General features: G+C 56.3%; 1 protein-coding gene across 2 annotated transcripts in view; it reads left to right on the top strand.

Moving 5' to 3' along the window:
- PLXND1 (plexin D1) overlaps positions 1-16,615 on the top strand; it is a 49,968-nt gene that overhangs the window by 13,011 nt on the left and 20,342 nt on the right. For both annotated transcript variants that reach the window (XM_021069364.1, XM_021069365.1), the window contains exons 2-9: positions 3,141-3,317; positions 6,113-6,244; positions 6,516-6,616; positions 6,708-6,837; positions 9,384-9,561; positions 9,684-9,792; positions 10,213-10,315; positions 15,651-15,755. In XM_021069364.1, coding sequence (XP_020925023.1) covers positions 3,141-3,317; positions 6,113-6,244; positions 6,516-6,616; positions 6,708-6,837; positions 9,384-9,561; positions 9,684-9,792; positions 10,213-10,315; positions 15,651-15,755 — 1,035 coding nt within the window. The remainder of the gene's footprint in view (positions 1-3,140; positions 3,318-6,112; positions 6,245-6,515; positions 6,617-6,707; positions 6,838-9,383; positions 9,562-9,683; positions 9,793-10,212; positions 10,316-15,650; positions 15,756-16,615) is intronic.

Raw genomic sequence — 16,615 nt, 5'->3', positions numbered from 1 at the left:
CTGGAGAAGCTCATACATCATACGCTACCGTGAGAAATGAAAGTGGTGACCAGCACAGTGCTGTGACAGAGGAGGGGAGAGGTTTTTTGGGAGTTGCTTCTTGAAGGCTGGCTAAAAACTTGTTTCCTGGGCACCTGGCAGAGGGAACAGCATGGGTCAAAAGAAGGGGTACTGGAGGGCTGGGGGCGGGGAGCCTAAGTGACTCAGAGGTGTGGGAAGGGCATTGGCAGCTGAAGGAACAACATCATGAAGGTTCAGGCACCCTGGTAGGAAAGTGTGGCCACATTTGGGAAACTCCAGAGATTGTTGTGGTCAGAGCAGAGGGTGGAGCAGAGAAAGAAGTGACGCTCCAGGCATGAGCAGCCGGCAGGAGCTGGATCACTAAGGCCTTGAATGCCAGGCTGGACCCTGAGGACAGCCGGGAGCCCACCAGGAAGGGGCTCACTAGTCTCACGCCTGGGAAGGTGGCCGTGGTGGACAGGAGGAGGCCGCCGGAGATCCTAGCCCTCCCCCTGCCCTCACCCATGAGGTTTGGAGTTTGGAAAGACCAACTGCTGATGAGATGGGAGGCGGGCCAGGCTAATGGAGGAATCTCAGGCAGAGTCACAGGGTCAGGGCTGTGTTTGGGGCCGATGGCCCCTGGAGACTGAGTTCAGCTGAGGCTGTGCTCAGGCCGGCCGCCAGGCCCCCAAGCCCCTGTCCCCCTTCCCAGGCTGCGTCCCTGACAGCAGAGGCCCTGCCTACCCCGTGTGTCCTGCTTCCGTTTTTGAGTCAGTTGCAGCCTTGTGATCTCCCCGCTGCCTGCCACCCCCCCGCCCTGGCCCAGCACAGATCACGCAGAGCGGCTAACACGGTACTTCTCCTTTAAACATTTTTTTAAATTTTATTTTTAGAATAGCAAAGAAAAAAAGTCAGAGGAAAGGCTTTTTAGAGAATTCCTTTAGCACAGAATTAATGGCGGTGAGCGGCAGGGTGGGCAGTCGAGAACCGTGTTCCCAGTGCCGGCCTGCCTCGTTCTCTCCACCGCCTGGGCCCCGCTGTTCCTAGGACCCCGATCCTGGCTGGTGGGGGACCCCCATCCCAGGGCCTGGGACAGAAAATCCCAAAGGTACCAGCCGGGTCTCCCAGGCCGCCCCTTCCTGCCCTCCCACCCCTGGCAGGGCTCAGGAAGATCCTGTCCCCGGGACAAGGGTTTACAATTTTAATTTTAGAACAACGTATTATTTAATGACGCACATAATCCATATTCAGTGAAGAAAATTATACAGCCCCTGGAAAAACCATCCTCATGGCAGGACTCGGGCCTAGGCGCCCTCTCTCCTGCCTGCTTGCTGCCTTGCCTCTTCCCTACAGCAGCAGGATTGCCAGGGGGTGGTGGGGGTGACAAGGGGAGAGACGGCTGGGAAGACGGGTCAGCAGCCTCTTCCCAGCTCCCCCCCACCCCCCTGCCATGCACCTGGGGCACAGAGATGACAAAGAGGGTGAAGCTGGGCAGGGTAGGTTGGAGACCATGAAATGATGGTCTGGCTGGTGACACTGCAGCAGAGGAAACAACATGGGAACAGGACCCAGCTTGGAATGTCTGAGGAAGAGAAATGATGCTTATGTGGCTGGCATGGAGGAGGAAGGGCAAGGAGGGTGTGGGGTGGGCTTGGAAGGTCCCAGGCACCCAGTGGGACAGTTTAGGTTTTGAGGTTTGTTCTCAGTATCGTGTGAACAGTCAGAGGGTTTTAAGCATCAGAGACCTTGTATCACCTAATCCTGTGCCTGTGTGGGAGGTGCTCCCATCTTACAGTTGGGTAAACTGAGGTCAGCGGAGTGAAGTGACTTGCCAGGTCGCCCCTAGCCATCCTGGGAAGGCCACCCAGTCACAGGTTGTGGCTCAGGGCACTCTCCAGCCCTACCTCCTCTCTGGGCTCTGAGCTCAGCTGTGTTTATTTTCCCAAGGAAGAGGGACCCCGTATTTATGGTTTGCTTTAGAAAACTAGCTGAGATTTTGTGTAAAACCCATGTAGGCACATCATCAGTGGCTTTGGCTTGTAGAAAGCCCAGACAAGGGGAAAGAAAACCTCTAAAGCTGTGCCCTGAAGCCAATCTGCTGCCCACTTCAGTCCTGGTGGCATAACACGGCAGCTGGTGACCTTGAGCAGGCCACGTCCCCTCTGAGCCTCAATTTCCTAATCTGTGATGTGGGACCTGAGAGAGCTGCCAGGATTCAGGGAGTGGATGCACACGCCTGGTACAGGGTCCGTACCCAGTAAATGTGGCCTGTTATGTTTGCTGTCGTGACTATACACCAGTTTCACCCAAATGGCCCCATGACATCCTGTGACTTTTCTCAGCCAGATATCTTTCTTCATAATCAATACAGATTTGTGGTGTTGCCAAGTGGGGGTGGCTGTTGGCTCTCCCGGATGATGTGCTTAATCTCAAAGGCGCTTCCTGGAGGCCTGTGTTGTGTTTTTATGCAAATTGCAGAGGAAACCTTTGTGAGGACCAACAAAACTCAGAGAAAGGGGAGAAAGGTGGGCACAAGTCCAGGGGATGGCCGGGGACTGGGGTCACCAGCCACAGTTGTCCTGCTCCTGGAGGTGGGGCTGATGTGGATGGTGGGACTGTGCCTTTGGACACAGCTGGCCTTGGTCTGTCCGTCGGTGATGTGGGCGGATTAAGGGATATGTGCTGGGGAGGGAGAGGGGGGCCTTAGTTTGGGGAGGCCTTAGCCTGGGTCTGGTGATCGGCTGGGAATGTGGGTGGTCCTGGAGGCAGAGCAGGGGGCCTGGGGAGAGAAAATACAGCTGGGACAGGACAGGAGCGACACCTCTTGGGCATCAGCAGGTAAGTGGAGGCAGAGGCTGGCCCCATTGCCTCCTTCATACTCCTGCCCAGTTCCTCTGTATCCCAAATGTGCCCATCTCCTCTGGGTAGCTGCATGACTGAAGCCGAGGGCAGGGATTGATCTGGGATCAGAGACGGGGACCTGCTTGTGTTTAGGCCTGAGCCCAGAGCTGGGCAAATAAAGCAGCAGCAGCAGGACTAGCAAAGCTCTGCTGCTGAGGCCTGAGACACCAGCCATCCAGTTGGGCCAGGAGCCCAAGAAGTTTCCTGAGTCGAAGTCTGACGTGCCGTCTCTCTTGCAGCTGCAGCCGGAGCAGCTGGACTGCGGGGCCGCCCACCTGCAGCACCCGCTGTCCATCCTACAGCCCTTGAAGGCCTCGCCCATGTTCCGAGCCCCGGGCCTCTCCTCCGTGGCTGTGGCCAGCGTGGGCAACTACACAGTGGTCTTCCTGGGCACAGTCAGTGGAAGGCTGCTGAAGGTAGGGCTGGGGCTGGGGGCGCCTTGCGGGAGCGGGCGCTGGCTTGGGGGAGGGGCACTTTCCACATGTTTCTTCCACCCTTGCTCACAACAGTAAGTGCCTGTCGTGCAGAGGATGACACTGGGCTGAACCTGGTCACCAGGACCGGGGATTTGAAGCCAGAGGATCTGAGTTCAAGTCCCTGGGCCCTGCCACTTGTAGGCTGTTTGACCTTGAGCAATGAACTCTCTCCCCTCCTGGCTTCAGTTGCCCCATCTGATAAGGGCTGTAAGTTTGGCCTCTCAAGATGCTGGTAGGGCTTTGATGGGGCAGGAAGGGTGGAGGGAGACCACAGCCTGGCAAGTGGGGCTCTTCCCCCCACTTCCTTCTCCACCCCGTCGGCTGCCCTCTGCAGATCCCCTCAACCACCCAGTCAGGTGACTGGTTTCTGAAGGTAATGGTGCCCGGCCCTGAGATGCCGAGAGCTGGGGAGGGATGAGAGGAATCCGGTTTCCCCACTGGGGAGCCCACAGGTGAGGGTGTGGGCCTGCCCCCCAGCCACCTCCCACTCCTGCTGACAAGAGGTCCGAGGCCTGGCACGGCTCCAGCCTACACCGGGCCCTGGCCTCATTGATTCAGATCAGACAATCCAGTTCCCTCAGCTACCCAGACATATGTGAGCAGTGGGGTTTAGTGTCCAGCCTGCCTGGCCCTGGGATGCTTGCCAGCCCCTAACATGTGGGGATGTCACCAGGCATGGGAGCAGAGAGGAGGCAGGGGTCCTCCTCAGCCTGCAGAGCTTCTGTTGAGGGTCTTCAGACAGTCTGGCTTGTGTTTTAGGAGCAGATACTTGCATGTGGGTCCTGCCTCCTCCCCTCCCACATCCATCCAGGAGTCTTCCCCACTCCCTGCCCATGAAGCTGCAGTTATTAGGCACCACTGTTTACGTAGGCTCAACAGGCACATCAGGGGCATCATCAAGTTTATTTTTTTAAATTTTTTTGTCTTTTTTTTTTTTTGTCATTTTAGGGCCACACCTGTAGCATGTGGAGGTTCCCAGGCTAGGGGTCTAATCAGAACCGTAGCCGCCGGCCTACACCACAGCCACAGCAACATCAGATCTGAGGCACGTCTGCGACCTATACCACAGCTCATGGCAAAGCTGGATTCTTAACCCACTGAGCAAGGCCAAGGATCGAACCCGCATCCTCATGGATACTAGTCGGGTTCGTTAACCACTGAGTCACGACAGGAACTCCTCATCTAGTTTAATGCTCACACTCCTTCGAGGGTGGGCAGAGCCGTGATTCCCATTTCATAAATGAGGACACTGAGGCTCTGAGAGGGGACACCACTGTCCCAAAGTCACACAGTGAGAGCTGGGGTTGAATTTGGGTCTGTTGAGCCTAGAGTCTGCCCCACCTCTCAACCTGGGGCCTCTTCACCCACCACCCTGCTCTGTTTCAGGTCATCTTCCTGCTTGGGGCTTAGCTCACAGGGCCTAGCCTGGCCCTAGAGCACGCTAGGTGCTCAGTAGACTTTTGGAGGAGTGGGAATGAATTGAGTGTCTGCTGGATGCCTGGGGGGTAGTGGGGCCAAGCTACCTGGAACAGACTCCACCACGAGGCTACTTGGGAGGAGAAAAGGCTTGGGACTGGGGGGAATGGTGGGACCCAGGGGAGGGCATATAATTTCAATCTGGTGTCGGGGGCATTTGGGAAGCTTTTTTGTTGGAGACATGGGGAGGACAGATCTTGGCCCGGGGGAGAGGGAGGTGTTCCAGAAGGGAGCACAGCCTGGGAAAAGGCCTGAGGCTGGAATGCTGAGATGGGATTAGTGGGTGGAGATGAGGAGTGAGTTGGGATGGGTAGTCAGGGCCTTGAATGCCAGACCAAGTTTATTCCATAAGCAGGAGGAGCTACTAAATGTTCTGGGGCCCAGAGAGGAGGGCTGGGCAGCAAGAGGTCCCAGGGAGGCATCTAGACCCCTGGCCCCAGCTTAGGGCTGGACAGGACCTTGACCAGGCAGCGGTTGGGAATGTGACGCTGGCTGGAAGAGAGCAGAGATTAATGGGCCTCTGATCAGCATTGTTGGTTCAGGGGGACATGCAGAGGGACCCTCAGCCAGAGAACCTTCCAGGCCCCAACTAGTCCTGCCTGGACATTGAACTCACAACCCTGTCCCTGCCTTGGGATCTGGGATCAGATAGTCCTGGGCTTGCCTTGTGACCCTGAGGCATCTTCGTTTTATGACTCTTGCCAAGTCCTGTGGCTTCTTTGGGCCTCAGTTTTCTCATCTGTGAGATGGGTGTGAGCGGGGAGGAATGAGGCTGGTGGCCCTCGCCCACATCTTCTCCTTCAGTGTGCCCCACAGTGGTATGGGACAGGTACCACCATCTGTCCCAAGAGCTCAGAGGGGGAAGTGACTTGGACAACTTGTACATTTGTTTACCTTATAAATGCCAAGGCCAGGATTCCACCTGCTCTTTGGCATGACGCCCCGCAGCCTCCCCAAGAATGTTTTGTTAACTTTGAAGCCCAGACACAGTCACAAGTGTAGATGTGCTAGTGAAGGAAGGGCAGGGAGGGAGTTCCTGGTGGGGGTACAGCAGAGGCAAAAGCATACAGGCTGGACCCGCTGCTCTAACACGGCTGTGATTTCCCATCATTCCTGGGGGGGCCCAAGAGAGGAGAGGGAGGTTGAGACGCCAAGCCTGGGTCAGCACCCCTCAGGCAGGTCCCTCCCCCTTGTTTAGCCTCCCCCTGCCATAGGCACCCTCCTGGCATGACACCTCCTGACGGCCACCCCCTCCACAGATCAACCTGAATGAGAGCATGCAGGTGGTTAGCAGGAGGGTAGTGACGGTGGCCTATGGGGAGCCTGTGCACCACATCATGCAGTTTGATCCCGCAGACCCCGGTTACCTCTATCTGATGACGTCCCACCAGGTAAGGCCCGTGCCCTGGCCTGACCAGGTGCCAGGACCAGCTGAGCCCTCATGCTTGCCGGGTTCTGCACGCATTGCGCTCCTGCTTCTTCCCCTGCCTGCTGGCCCGCTCACCGTTCACCTCCCAGTGAAGCCACCACCTCTGCAGGGAAGCCTTGTTTCCCATTGAGGCATTGAACCTCAGTCTCCCAGCCTCTCATGGCCTTCACCATGCTGATTCCCAGGGAGGGGCCAGCAGCCCCACTGAGCTGGGCCTTCCCCTCTGCCCCCAGATGGCCAGGGTCAAAGTCGCTGCGTGCGCCATGCACGCCACCTGCAGGGACTGCGTGGGTGCGGCTGACGCCTACTGCGGCTGGTGCGCCCTGGAGACTCGGTGAGGCCCCTGGGGTGTGGGTGGGGCCTGGGAAGCCACCGGGGGGCCAGGGAGCCCACCTGGGTCCTGACCTGCTCCACACTGCCCCAAGGTGCACCCTGCAGCAGGACTGCGCCAACTCCAGCCAGCCACATTTCTGGACCAGTGCCAGCGAGGGCCCTGGCCACTGTCCCACCATGACTGTCCTCCCGGCCAAGATCGATGTGCACCAGGAGTACCCGGTGAGTCTCAGGGGCGCCAGGACCCAGCTCTGGGGTCAAGGGATGTGGGGTGCAGCACTGCCTTCCCCTGGTACCCAGACCCTGAGGGGTGGAAACTCCTACATGCAGCATCCCAGGGATCTGGAGGCAAATGGTGAAAACAGTAATGACCAGATGCTCTTTTTTTTTATTAATACTCAATGAATTTCATTACATTTATAGTTGTACAATGATCATCACAATCCAATTTTATAGGATTTCCATCCCAAACCCTCAGTCCATCCCCCACCCCTCAACCTATCTCATTTGGAAACCATAAGTTTGTCAAAGTCTGTGAGTCGGTATCTGTTCTGCCAAGAAGTTCCGTCTGTCCTTTTTTTAGATTCCACATGTAAGTGATAGCATTTGATGTTGGTGTCTCACTGTCTGACTGACTTAGCATGATGTTTATAGATCCATCTATGTTGCTGCAAATGCCATTATTTCTTTCCTTTTAATGGCTGAGTAATATTCCATTGTGTATATGTACCGCATCTTCTTTATCCACTCCTCTGTCAATGGACATTTAGGTTGTCTCCATGTCTTGGCTCTTGCAAATATTGCTGCAATGAACATTGGAGGACATGTGTCTTTTCGAGTCATGGTTTTCTCTGGATAGATGCCCAGGAGTGGGATTGCTGGATCAAATAGTAATTCTATTTTTAGTTTTCTGAGGCATCGCCATACTGTTTTCCACAGTGGTTGCACCAATTTCCATTCCCACCAATGGTGTAACCGGGTTCCTTTTTCTCCAAACCCTCTCTAGCATTTATTGTTCATAGACTTTTGGATGATGGCCATTCTGGCTGGTGTAAGGTGGTACCTCATAGTGGTTTTGATTTGCATTTCTCTAATGATGAGTGAGGTTGAACATCTTTTCATGTGTTTTTTGGCCATCTGTATGTCTTCTTTGGAGCATTGTGTGTTTAGATCTTCTGCCCATTTTTTTGATGGGGTTGTTTGTTTTTTTGGTATGGAGCTGCAGAAGGTGTTTATAGATTTTGGAGATTATTCCCTTGTCAGTTGCTTCATTTGCAAATATTTCTCCCATTCTGTGGGTTGTCTTTTCATTTTGTTTAGGATTTCTTTTTCTGTGCAAGAACTTTTAAGTGACCAGATGCTCTTAACATCCCCATTTTACCAGGAAACTGAGGCACAGACAGGGATTGTGACTTGTTCAAGGTCATGCTAGGGAGTGGCAAAGCTGGGATTTGAATTCAAGTGGGTCCCAGAGTCCCAAAGGGAAGGCAAGTTGGTTTGGAGGAGAGGCAGCTCCCCCCACATCTGCCTTTTACCAGTCCTAGGGTGTGGGGCCCACCAAGTGCCAGGCTGCTATTTCTCATGCTGAGAAACATGAATCTGCATCATGGGGTGTAGTGTCCCTGCCCTGTGTCCAGGAGGGCTTAGAGCTGCAGCAGCCTGCTGCTTACCTATAGCAGGCAGCCTCAGGGGAGGGGGCTCCAGGCCCTGGCAGGAGGCAGGCACTGAGGGTCCCACCCAGCCCCACCCTTAGTAACTCCTCTGAGCCTGGTGTCCTCATTTATCATCTGTGGGGGATGACAGTTCTGGGGCTCTGCTGCACCCTTCCCTCCATCATTACCCGTCTGAGTCCTGTATGTGCCTCGTCTGGTCAGACAGACAGGCCAGAGACTGGCCCACCCACCCATTCATTTATTCATTCATCAGATATATTATTGAGTACCTACTGTGTGCCACACACAGTCCTAGACTCGGGGACATAGCGAACAAGACACACAAACCCTCAGCCCTTGTGGGGCTGACACAGTCGTAGGGAAATGAGAATATAAGTAAGATAAAATGCTAAGCTGGAGCTAAGTGCTGTGGAGGAAAAAGAGGAGTTCCCCTGTGGCTCAGCAGAAACAAACCTGACTAGCATCCATGGGCTGTGGGTTCGACCCCTGGCCTTTCTCAGTGAGTTTAGGATCCAGCATTGTTCCAAGTTGTGGTGTAGGTCACAGATGTGGCTCAGATCTGGTGTTGCTGTGGCTGTGTTGTAGGCCAGCAACTACAGCTCCGATTCAACCTCTAGTCTGGGAACTTCCATATGCCATACCTGCGGCCGTAAAAAGAAAAAAAACAAAAACAAAAACAGGGTGGGGGTCCAGTGGGTTGTGGGAGAGTGTTCACATTTTAGACCACGTTAGGGTAAGGGGCTGACTGAAAAAGTGACATCTGGGCAGAGATATGAAGTGGGTGACCAGGTTATTTGGGCCAAGGGAACTATAGTGCAAAGGCCCCAAGATGGGAATATGACTCGCGATTTGAGAGTTTTTGAGGCAAAGGTCTGAGGTCATGAGGGCCAGATCATGTAGCGCCTCTTTGGCTACTGGAAGGTGGTCAGTTTCATTTCGCAGATGTGGAAATTGAAGGTCACATGTAGGCTGCAGCCCTCTGGCCTGGAGTCCTGGCCACCCACCAGCTCTTCTCCCAGTTGCAGGGAGGAGGTGGGGCTGTGAGGGGGTGATCTTCTCCCTACCCCCAGCTAAGGGTCTCTCTCTCGCCCCCAGGGTATGATCCTGCAGATCTCAGGGAGCCTGCCCAGCCTCAGTGGCATGGAGATGGCCTGTGACTATGGAAACAACATCCATACTGTGGCCCGGGTCCCAGGCCCTGCTTATGGCCACCAGATCGCCTACTGCAACCTCCTGCCGAGGGACCAGTTCCCACCCTTTCTGCCCCACCAAGGTAAGCACTTCACTCCTGGGCCAAGGGGACAACCAGGTGGGGCTCTCAGATGGTGGAATCTCAGACTGGGGGGTCCCCTGTCCCCTTGTTCTTCTCTCCCTGGCTCCCCTGCTCCGTTCCAGACCATGTGACTGTGGAGATGTTTCTGAGGGTCAACGGGCAGAACATCGTCAGGGCCAGCTTCACCATCTACGACTGCAGCCGTGTCGGACAGGTGTACCCCCACACGGCGTGAGTGGGGCAATGCTTTGCTTCTCAGTTGTGGGAGGAGGTTTTGCTCTTGTGGGGGAGGGCTTTGGAAGAAAAAGGATGGCATCCTAGATGCAGACAGGACCCTAGGTTGCTCACTCATGAGCTCATTTGTGCAGTGAACTCTCATCACCCAATCTGACCTCTGTGAGCACCCAAATTGTGAGCGAAGTGCTTTGATTACACTTAATTTAGTCTCCTAAAGGCCCCATTTGCCTATTTCCTCCTTGCATACCTCTTGCAACAGGGAGCTCACTACCTTATGAAGGATCCAGCCCCTCTCAGTAGCTCTAATGTTGAAAAAGACCTTCTTTCCCTATGCTGGGATTTACATCCTGGATCCCAGTTTCAGGGCACAGGAGTTGGCAGTCAGGTAGCTGAGGGCCCTCCCTTGTCTTCCAGCTGCACCAGCTGCCTATCAGCACAGTGGCCCTGTTTCTGGTGCATCCAACAGCACGCCTGTGTCTCCAACCAGTCTCGCTGTGAGGCCTCATCAAATCCCATGGTAAGCCAGGCCCAGGCATGCCCTCTGCCTCCACTCCTCCTTTTTTTCCATTAATATGTTGAGAACATTTCCGTGTCATTAAATTTTCTTCTTTGGCACCAGATTTAACAGCCATGAGGGGCTCATCACATCACAGCGCATTTAACCAGTCCCCTGTTGTTGAACATGCCGATGGCTTCCTGTTTCTTTCTGGGTTCTCCTCCGTCCCGGGCACTGTGCACGGCCTTGATTGTTCCCGGGAGACCAGGTCTTCAAAATGGCATTTCAGGGTGAAAGCCTGGCCATGTTTTTACACTCCTGGCTCAGCTGACCCCTGGAAAGCCTCAGCCAGTTTACACTTCCAGCTGCAGAAGGCCCCTTTTTGCACATCCTGCTAGTCTTCAGTTTTACCTTCAACATTCTCAGCAACCCTAGGGGGTCAGGGAATACCAACCAGACTTGGGCCTTCAGGCAAGGCCCCTCTGGCTTAGAGCCCCTGTTTGCCTCGCTTCCCCAAATAGGGCCAGATGAAGAGGGTGGGCGGCCTCCAAGGCCACACGTTCCCCAGTCCTCTTGCCGGTGCCAGGCCCACCCCGGTGCTGTGGGCCAGCTGGATGTGATCAGTTACCTGGGGTGTGTCGGGGCGGGTGGGGAACTGGAGGAAAGACACAAGTGGAGGCGCCACATACCTTGCGCCTGGCTGGTTCCTGGGTGTGTTCGCTTGTAGGGTGGCCTCTTGCCTTTGTCCCAAGAGCCTCTAAGGGATGACCAAACAGGACTCCTGAGACTTTGATAGGGATGTGCTGCCTGGACCGGGGGCAGGGGCTGCAGGTGTCAGGGCCCTGTCACAGCTCATCCTCTGTCAGGCCTGCCTGCTGGACCCTCTGTGTGGTATCTGGATTGTGAGAGGCTGAGCTGAGGTACCAGGTCCTTGCCTGGAGCTCCTTTCTCCAAGAAAATGATGTTCCCTCCCATTTTCCATAGGGCACAACTGAGGTGGTCAATATGGCTCCTGAGGCCCTGGCTCCCAGCAGGAGGAGGCTTCTGGCATCCTTCCCTGGGCCTGCATCCCAGGGAAGCAGCCCCAGTCCCCAGAGCATCTGAAGCCCCAGCCTCTGGGTACTGGCCTCAGAGAACCTGGTCAGGAATCCTCAGAGCCTTGTCTGCCCCTGGCAGTTACTGAGGGGTCCACGCCTGGCATCCTCTGGTCTCATCCCCTCCCACCTGAGCCTCAGAAGTGCTTTGGGGAAGAAATGTCTGGCAGGGGTGATGCTTAAAGCCGGGACGCAGTAACATGGGCTTGCTGGCATTGGAAGGGAGTCCCGGTAGAGGCCGTGTGGCCAAACCCTGCGGGAGTGCCAAGCCTCCACAGTGGACCTGGGGCTCCAATCTGGGCAGCCAGGATGCTTGCTCTCGTTTGGGTCATGTCTCCTGGTCCCAGCTGTGGGTTGTGTGCACAGTGGGGACCATAACGTCAACACGAAGCATTTGTGCCCATAGCCCGCCTCTGGTGCTCTAACCTAGAGGAGTGGTGGGATGAGGAGAGTCCAGACTCAACATAATTCATTCAGCATTTATTGAGCACCTGTTGTATGCCTGGGCATGTACTAGGCACTGGGAAAGCACCTAGTTAGATAAAGTTCTGCCCTCCCTGTCGTGAACCGAGAACCTGAGGTGTAAGTTGTAGCCGTGTGATCCTGGGCAAGCTGCCAAACCTCTCTGTGCCCATTTCCCCATCTATGAAATGGGGCCTATTTCAAAGATTCTGGTGGGGAGCTGGAGTCATGCTAGATACACAGTAGGTGCTCACTAAAAGGCCACTGTGCTTCTCAGGAGCTGGTGGCCACTCTTCTGGGTGAGACAGGGACTTCTCTGCGGGAGGAGCCTTCTGCTGGGTCCTGCCAGATGCATAGGAGTTCACCAGCCTGGAGCAGTTTTTGTGGCAGTGCCCTGATAAACCTCTCTCCTCCCAGTCTGCTGCTCAGTGGTCAGGGGTTGGGGTAGGGGCACAGGGAGGGCCTGTCTTAGAGGATTATGGTAATTTAGCAGGAGAAGAGGCAGCCCCTCCCTGGGTCTGTAGGAGCTTCTGAACCCATGCTTAATTTGGCATTTAATTAAGTGCCAGTTAGCCACAGAGGCGCCATGCCTCTGCTGGGGTGGCGGCCGTGGGGTCTGCACATCATTCTGGACCTGGAGCTGAAGGAGCTGGGAGGGGGCTGTAGGGCTTGGACCAGTGGGGAGTGGACTGTCTCTGGGAAGGCGGGTGCTGGGGGCTGAGTCTTCTCTCACTTCCGGTTCCCTCATAGCCCCAGAGGAAGGAAGTGGGGGTGGGAGGTGCTGGGAGGAGAGCTCCAGCTTTTCCAAGGAGGGAGGGAGAATAGGGGAAGGTGGCTGTGCCCTTACTTTTAGTTTTAGTGTCTGAGGAGGGTGTGGCCACCCCGAGGTGGCTTCCCCAAGGTGCTGTGACTTTGGACCTTAGAAGGAGATTTGGGCAGATAGGAGGGTGGGCCCCCCTGGGTGGGCACTTCCATGGAGGTGGAGCTGGTGGAGAGGGTGTCTGGTGGGAACACGGGGGAGGTTTCTGGATGCCGTGGGGGTGCAGAAAGTCAGGGGGTACAGGTCATGTGGGTTCAGGGTTCCTGGTCCACTCAGTGCTCTGCTGGATTGGGACACCAGCTCTCGGCCCTTGAACTTGGAGAGACCTTGGGAGAGTCTGAACTGCAATGTGGAGCCTGGTGAGGCCCCTGGGAAACAGCATACGCTGGGCTCACATCTGGGCTTTCTGTGGCTCCCACATAGCTGCCCTGGCATCTGTTCCCCTGAGTCCTGATCTCCTATCTTCTCGGCTCTGCCCCAAGTTTGCGGGGTCGGTTGTGATTTCCTGAGCTGCAGTCTGCCCTTTGGCAAAGGGGAGGAGCCCCGTGGCCTCTTTTGGAGGTAATGATGGCTCCGCTTGGGATGGGATGGGGAGGCCTCAATCCTCTGGTTGTGAGCAGGGAAGCCCTAACTCAAGCTGGCCTCAGCTGCAGTGGCTGTGTGAGTACAGAGTCCAAGGGACAGTATCTCCTTCAGGCACAGCCGGATCCAGGGGCTCCAACTGTCATCAGGGCCTCACCGCCCCTCTGAGTGGCTTCTGTGCTCAGACAGGCCCTCCCTTCTTGGCAGCAAGATGGCCTGGCAGCCCCAGGAGACCGCTTTCTCAGTTCTGCGGAAGTTCCAGGAGAACTGGGTCACATTCACTCCCTGAGCCAATTGCCAAGGCTGTCCCTGGGCCTAGGGAGTAGGACCAGCCCTCCCAAACCACAGCCTGGGGTTGGAGACATTCCCCAGAGACCCAGGCCGATCTGGAGGCTGTCCCCATGGAGTGTTAGCTGACCCTGGGGAGGCACTAAAAGCAGGCAGACATGCCAGCACCCTCTGCCTTGGTCCCACACTGGAGAAATGGGTCCACACACCCAGGTGGCCATGGCTTAGAAGGATCAAGGGGAGTAGGGCCCTCAGGGAGGGTCCCATGTCATTTCCTCTGGGGTGCCTCTTGTGGAAGCACCCCCTTCCCTGACCCTCACCCCTCTAGCCCACAGGCCACCTACCCTCGGGTAGGGCAGAGCTGGGAGGACAGAGCCGCAGGGCCCCGCCAGCTGTGAAGCGGGCTGGCAGCAGCTGTGAAACCCAATTAGAAACATGTGGGTTCCACTCCCTGAAATTCCATGGGCTTTGCACATGGGATGGAGCAGGGCAGCAGCTCAGACAGGGACAGGCTTGTGTGTCCCATAGGGAGCTGGATATCAGCTCCTACCTCCTGGCCCCACCAGAGGGTCGGTTCAGGAGGCCCCACTGGGGCCCTACCATGTCTGGCTAAGGCCCCCGTGCAGGGCACTGGGCATTGTTCCCAGGGACACTGACCAGTCTGGGTGAGGTTTCTGGCTTGGGGGTCAGCATAGGGTCTGGACAACTGGAGCCTGCTGTGCTGCCCATTCTTTCTTGGGCAAACCACTTTGTTTCTCTGTGCCTCAGTATCCTTGTCTGTAAAATGGGTGTAATGATGGTACCAACCTCACCGGATTGCTGGGCGGAGAATTTGGTGAATTAATATAGTGTGAAGTGCTCAGAACTGTCTTGGAGCATAGTGAGAGCTGTAGGAGCTAGTCACCGCCACCGTCGCTAGTGCTCGTGGTTTATTACTGTTAGTATTGGCATCTCTTGGGCTCTGGGTTTACGTGGGCCCCTGAGGTTCCCCTCAAGGAGCTCCCTGCACGATTCACAGTAGGGAGAAAAGACCCCTCACCTGTGGCCTTCACCCTGGCCCTCAGTTCCAGACTTCAGTTTCTGGCCGGAGACTCAGATGGGAATTGAGAGACCACCTCTGCCCTCTGACCTTGGGTAGCTCCCCTCCTCCCTGAACCCAGGTTCTTGCCCCTCCCAATTCCCCTCCCTTTGAAGTAGCCCCAGTGGCTCCACCTCTGACATGGGGCTGCAGAGGCCCAGGCTCTCTCCAGGACTCCCTGGAAGCTGGTGCTTCCACTCAGAGGCTGTAACTCTCGCCTGGGGTGTGGCACCAGGGCCCTCACCGCCTGTTTCTTGTGGGCCCTTCAGGAGGCTGGGGTTTCTCTTTTCTGAATCATTTATCATGGGTCATTCTGGAAACTGGCATTCCAGAGCTGGGCGGAGTCTTGGAAAGCAGGTGCAGCCCCTCACTTTAGAGCCAGGAAAGGTGAGACCCGCAGACTGAGAGGGGCTGACCCTTGACCTCAGCCTCTTGGCCTCCTCTGAGAGGCACACTGTGCAGCAGCCACAGGGACCCAGCCCCACCAGGCAGTAACTGCATCTTTCTGTGCCTCAGTTTCCTCGTCTGTAAAGTGGGGTCGGTGAACTCTGCTGACAGGCTCGTGTGAGGTGGTGTGTGGGAGGCAGCAGGCATGCTGCCCTTGGTGGTTGTGGCTGCTGGTTTTTTTTTTTTGGTCTTTTTGCTATTTCTTGGGCCGTTCCCACGGCATATGGAGGTTCCCAGGCTAGGGGTCCAATCGGAGCCGTAGCCACCAGCCTACGCCAGAGCCACAGCAACAAGGGATCCGAGCCGCGTCTGCAACCTACACCACAGCTCATGGCAACGCTGGATTGTTAACCCACTGAGCAAGGGCAGGGACCGAACCCGAAACCTCATGGTTCCTAGTCAGATTCGTTAACCACTGTGCCACGACGGGAACTCCCTGCTGGGTTTTGTTTATAGTGTTTGCTCATGCCATGGGCGGCCTGATTCCTCCCTGGGGAGCAGGACTGCACAGGCTGGCTGGGGTAGCATTGCCTCCTGTCTCTTCTGAAAGGCCCTGGCGTCACCCCTCCTTGTGTTTGACCGCAGAACCCTCAGGACTGCCCGCAGATCCTACCCGCAGCCCTGGCTCCTGTGCCCACGGGCAGCTCCCAGAGCGTCCCGGTGCATCTGGCCAATGCTGCCTTCTTCCAGGTAAGTGGAAGCCGGGCGGGGTGGGGGCGGGGCGGGGGCTAGGAGAGCACAGCCCCAGGTGGGGAACCCCTGCTCTGGGCCTACCTACATGCTGTGGTTTTCTTGCTCTGCGTCTCCAGGCTCTGTTTGAGAAAGCCTCACTCTGGTTGCATGGAGCTAGGGGCAAAGAAAGCAGGTGGTGAGGGCCAGACCATGGGGCCATCCCCAGCTTCTGCAAGAAAGCCTGGCCAGGACCCACAGACGCCCTCCCCTCTAAAGCTCCCCTGACAGAACCAGACCCAGCTCCCACCCAGCGCCACAGCCCACAAGTGACATGATCCATGCTGTGGCCACCCTGACCCCATGCAGAGTGATGAACCTGGACACATGTCCCTAGTTGGTGGCTGACATGTCTTCCTTGGAGGATGGCTGGAGGACCCCTCGGCTGCCCCCTTCCCCATGGCCCAGGAGGGGAAGTAGATGCTTCCAGGTCACATGGCAGAGGGCTGGACCTTCGCCCTAGTCCTGGACTCCTTATGGAGTGCTCTGCCCCACAGCCTGCCCCGCCCCCATCCATCTGGGCTGCGGGAAGGGCTGCAGCCCCTTTCTGGGTCCCTCCTGGAGGAGCGTCCTGGGTGGGAAGCGTTGATGAGTCCTGGAGGCGTGCCAGGTACCCCCCTCCCCAGTTCCTGGGGACTCGCCATCTGTCGCTTCCATGGGGGAGCTGAGGCCCGTGATGGCTGTCACACGTGGGGACCACGTGCCAGGCATCTGGGATGTGTCAGGCAGCTTCGTGGCAGAGCTGCAGTGCAGCAAGGGACAGGGCAGAGCTTCCAGGAACATCAAGGGGCCTGCGCCTGAATGGAGAGCAGCAACTGCCT

The sequence above is a fragment of the Sus scrofa genome, chromosome 13, assembly GCF_000003025.6.
Source record: "Sus scrofa isolate TJ Tabasco breed Duroc chromosome 13, Sscrofa11.1, whole genome shotgun sequence".
Lineage (NCBI taxonomy): Eukaryota > Metazoa > Chordata > Mammalia > Artiodactyla > Suidae > Sus > Sus scrofa.
This window is presented reverse-complemented; position numbering and strand designations above follow the sequence as displayed.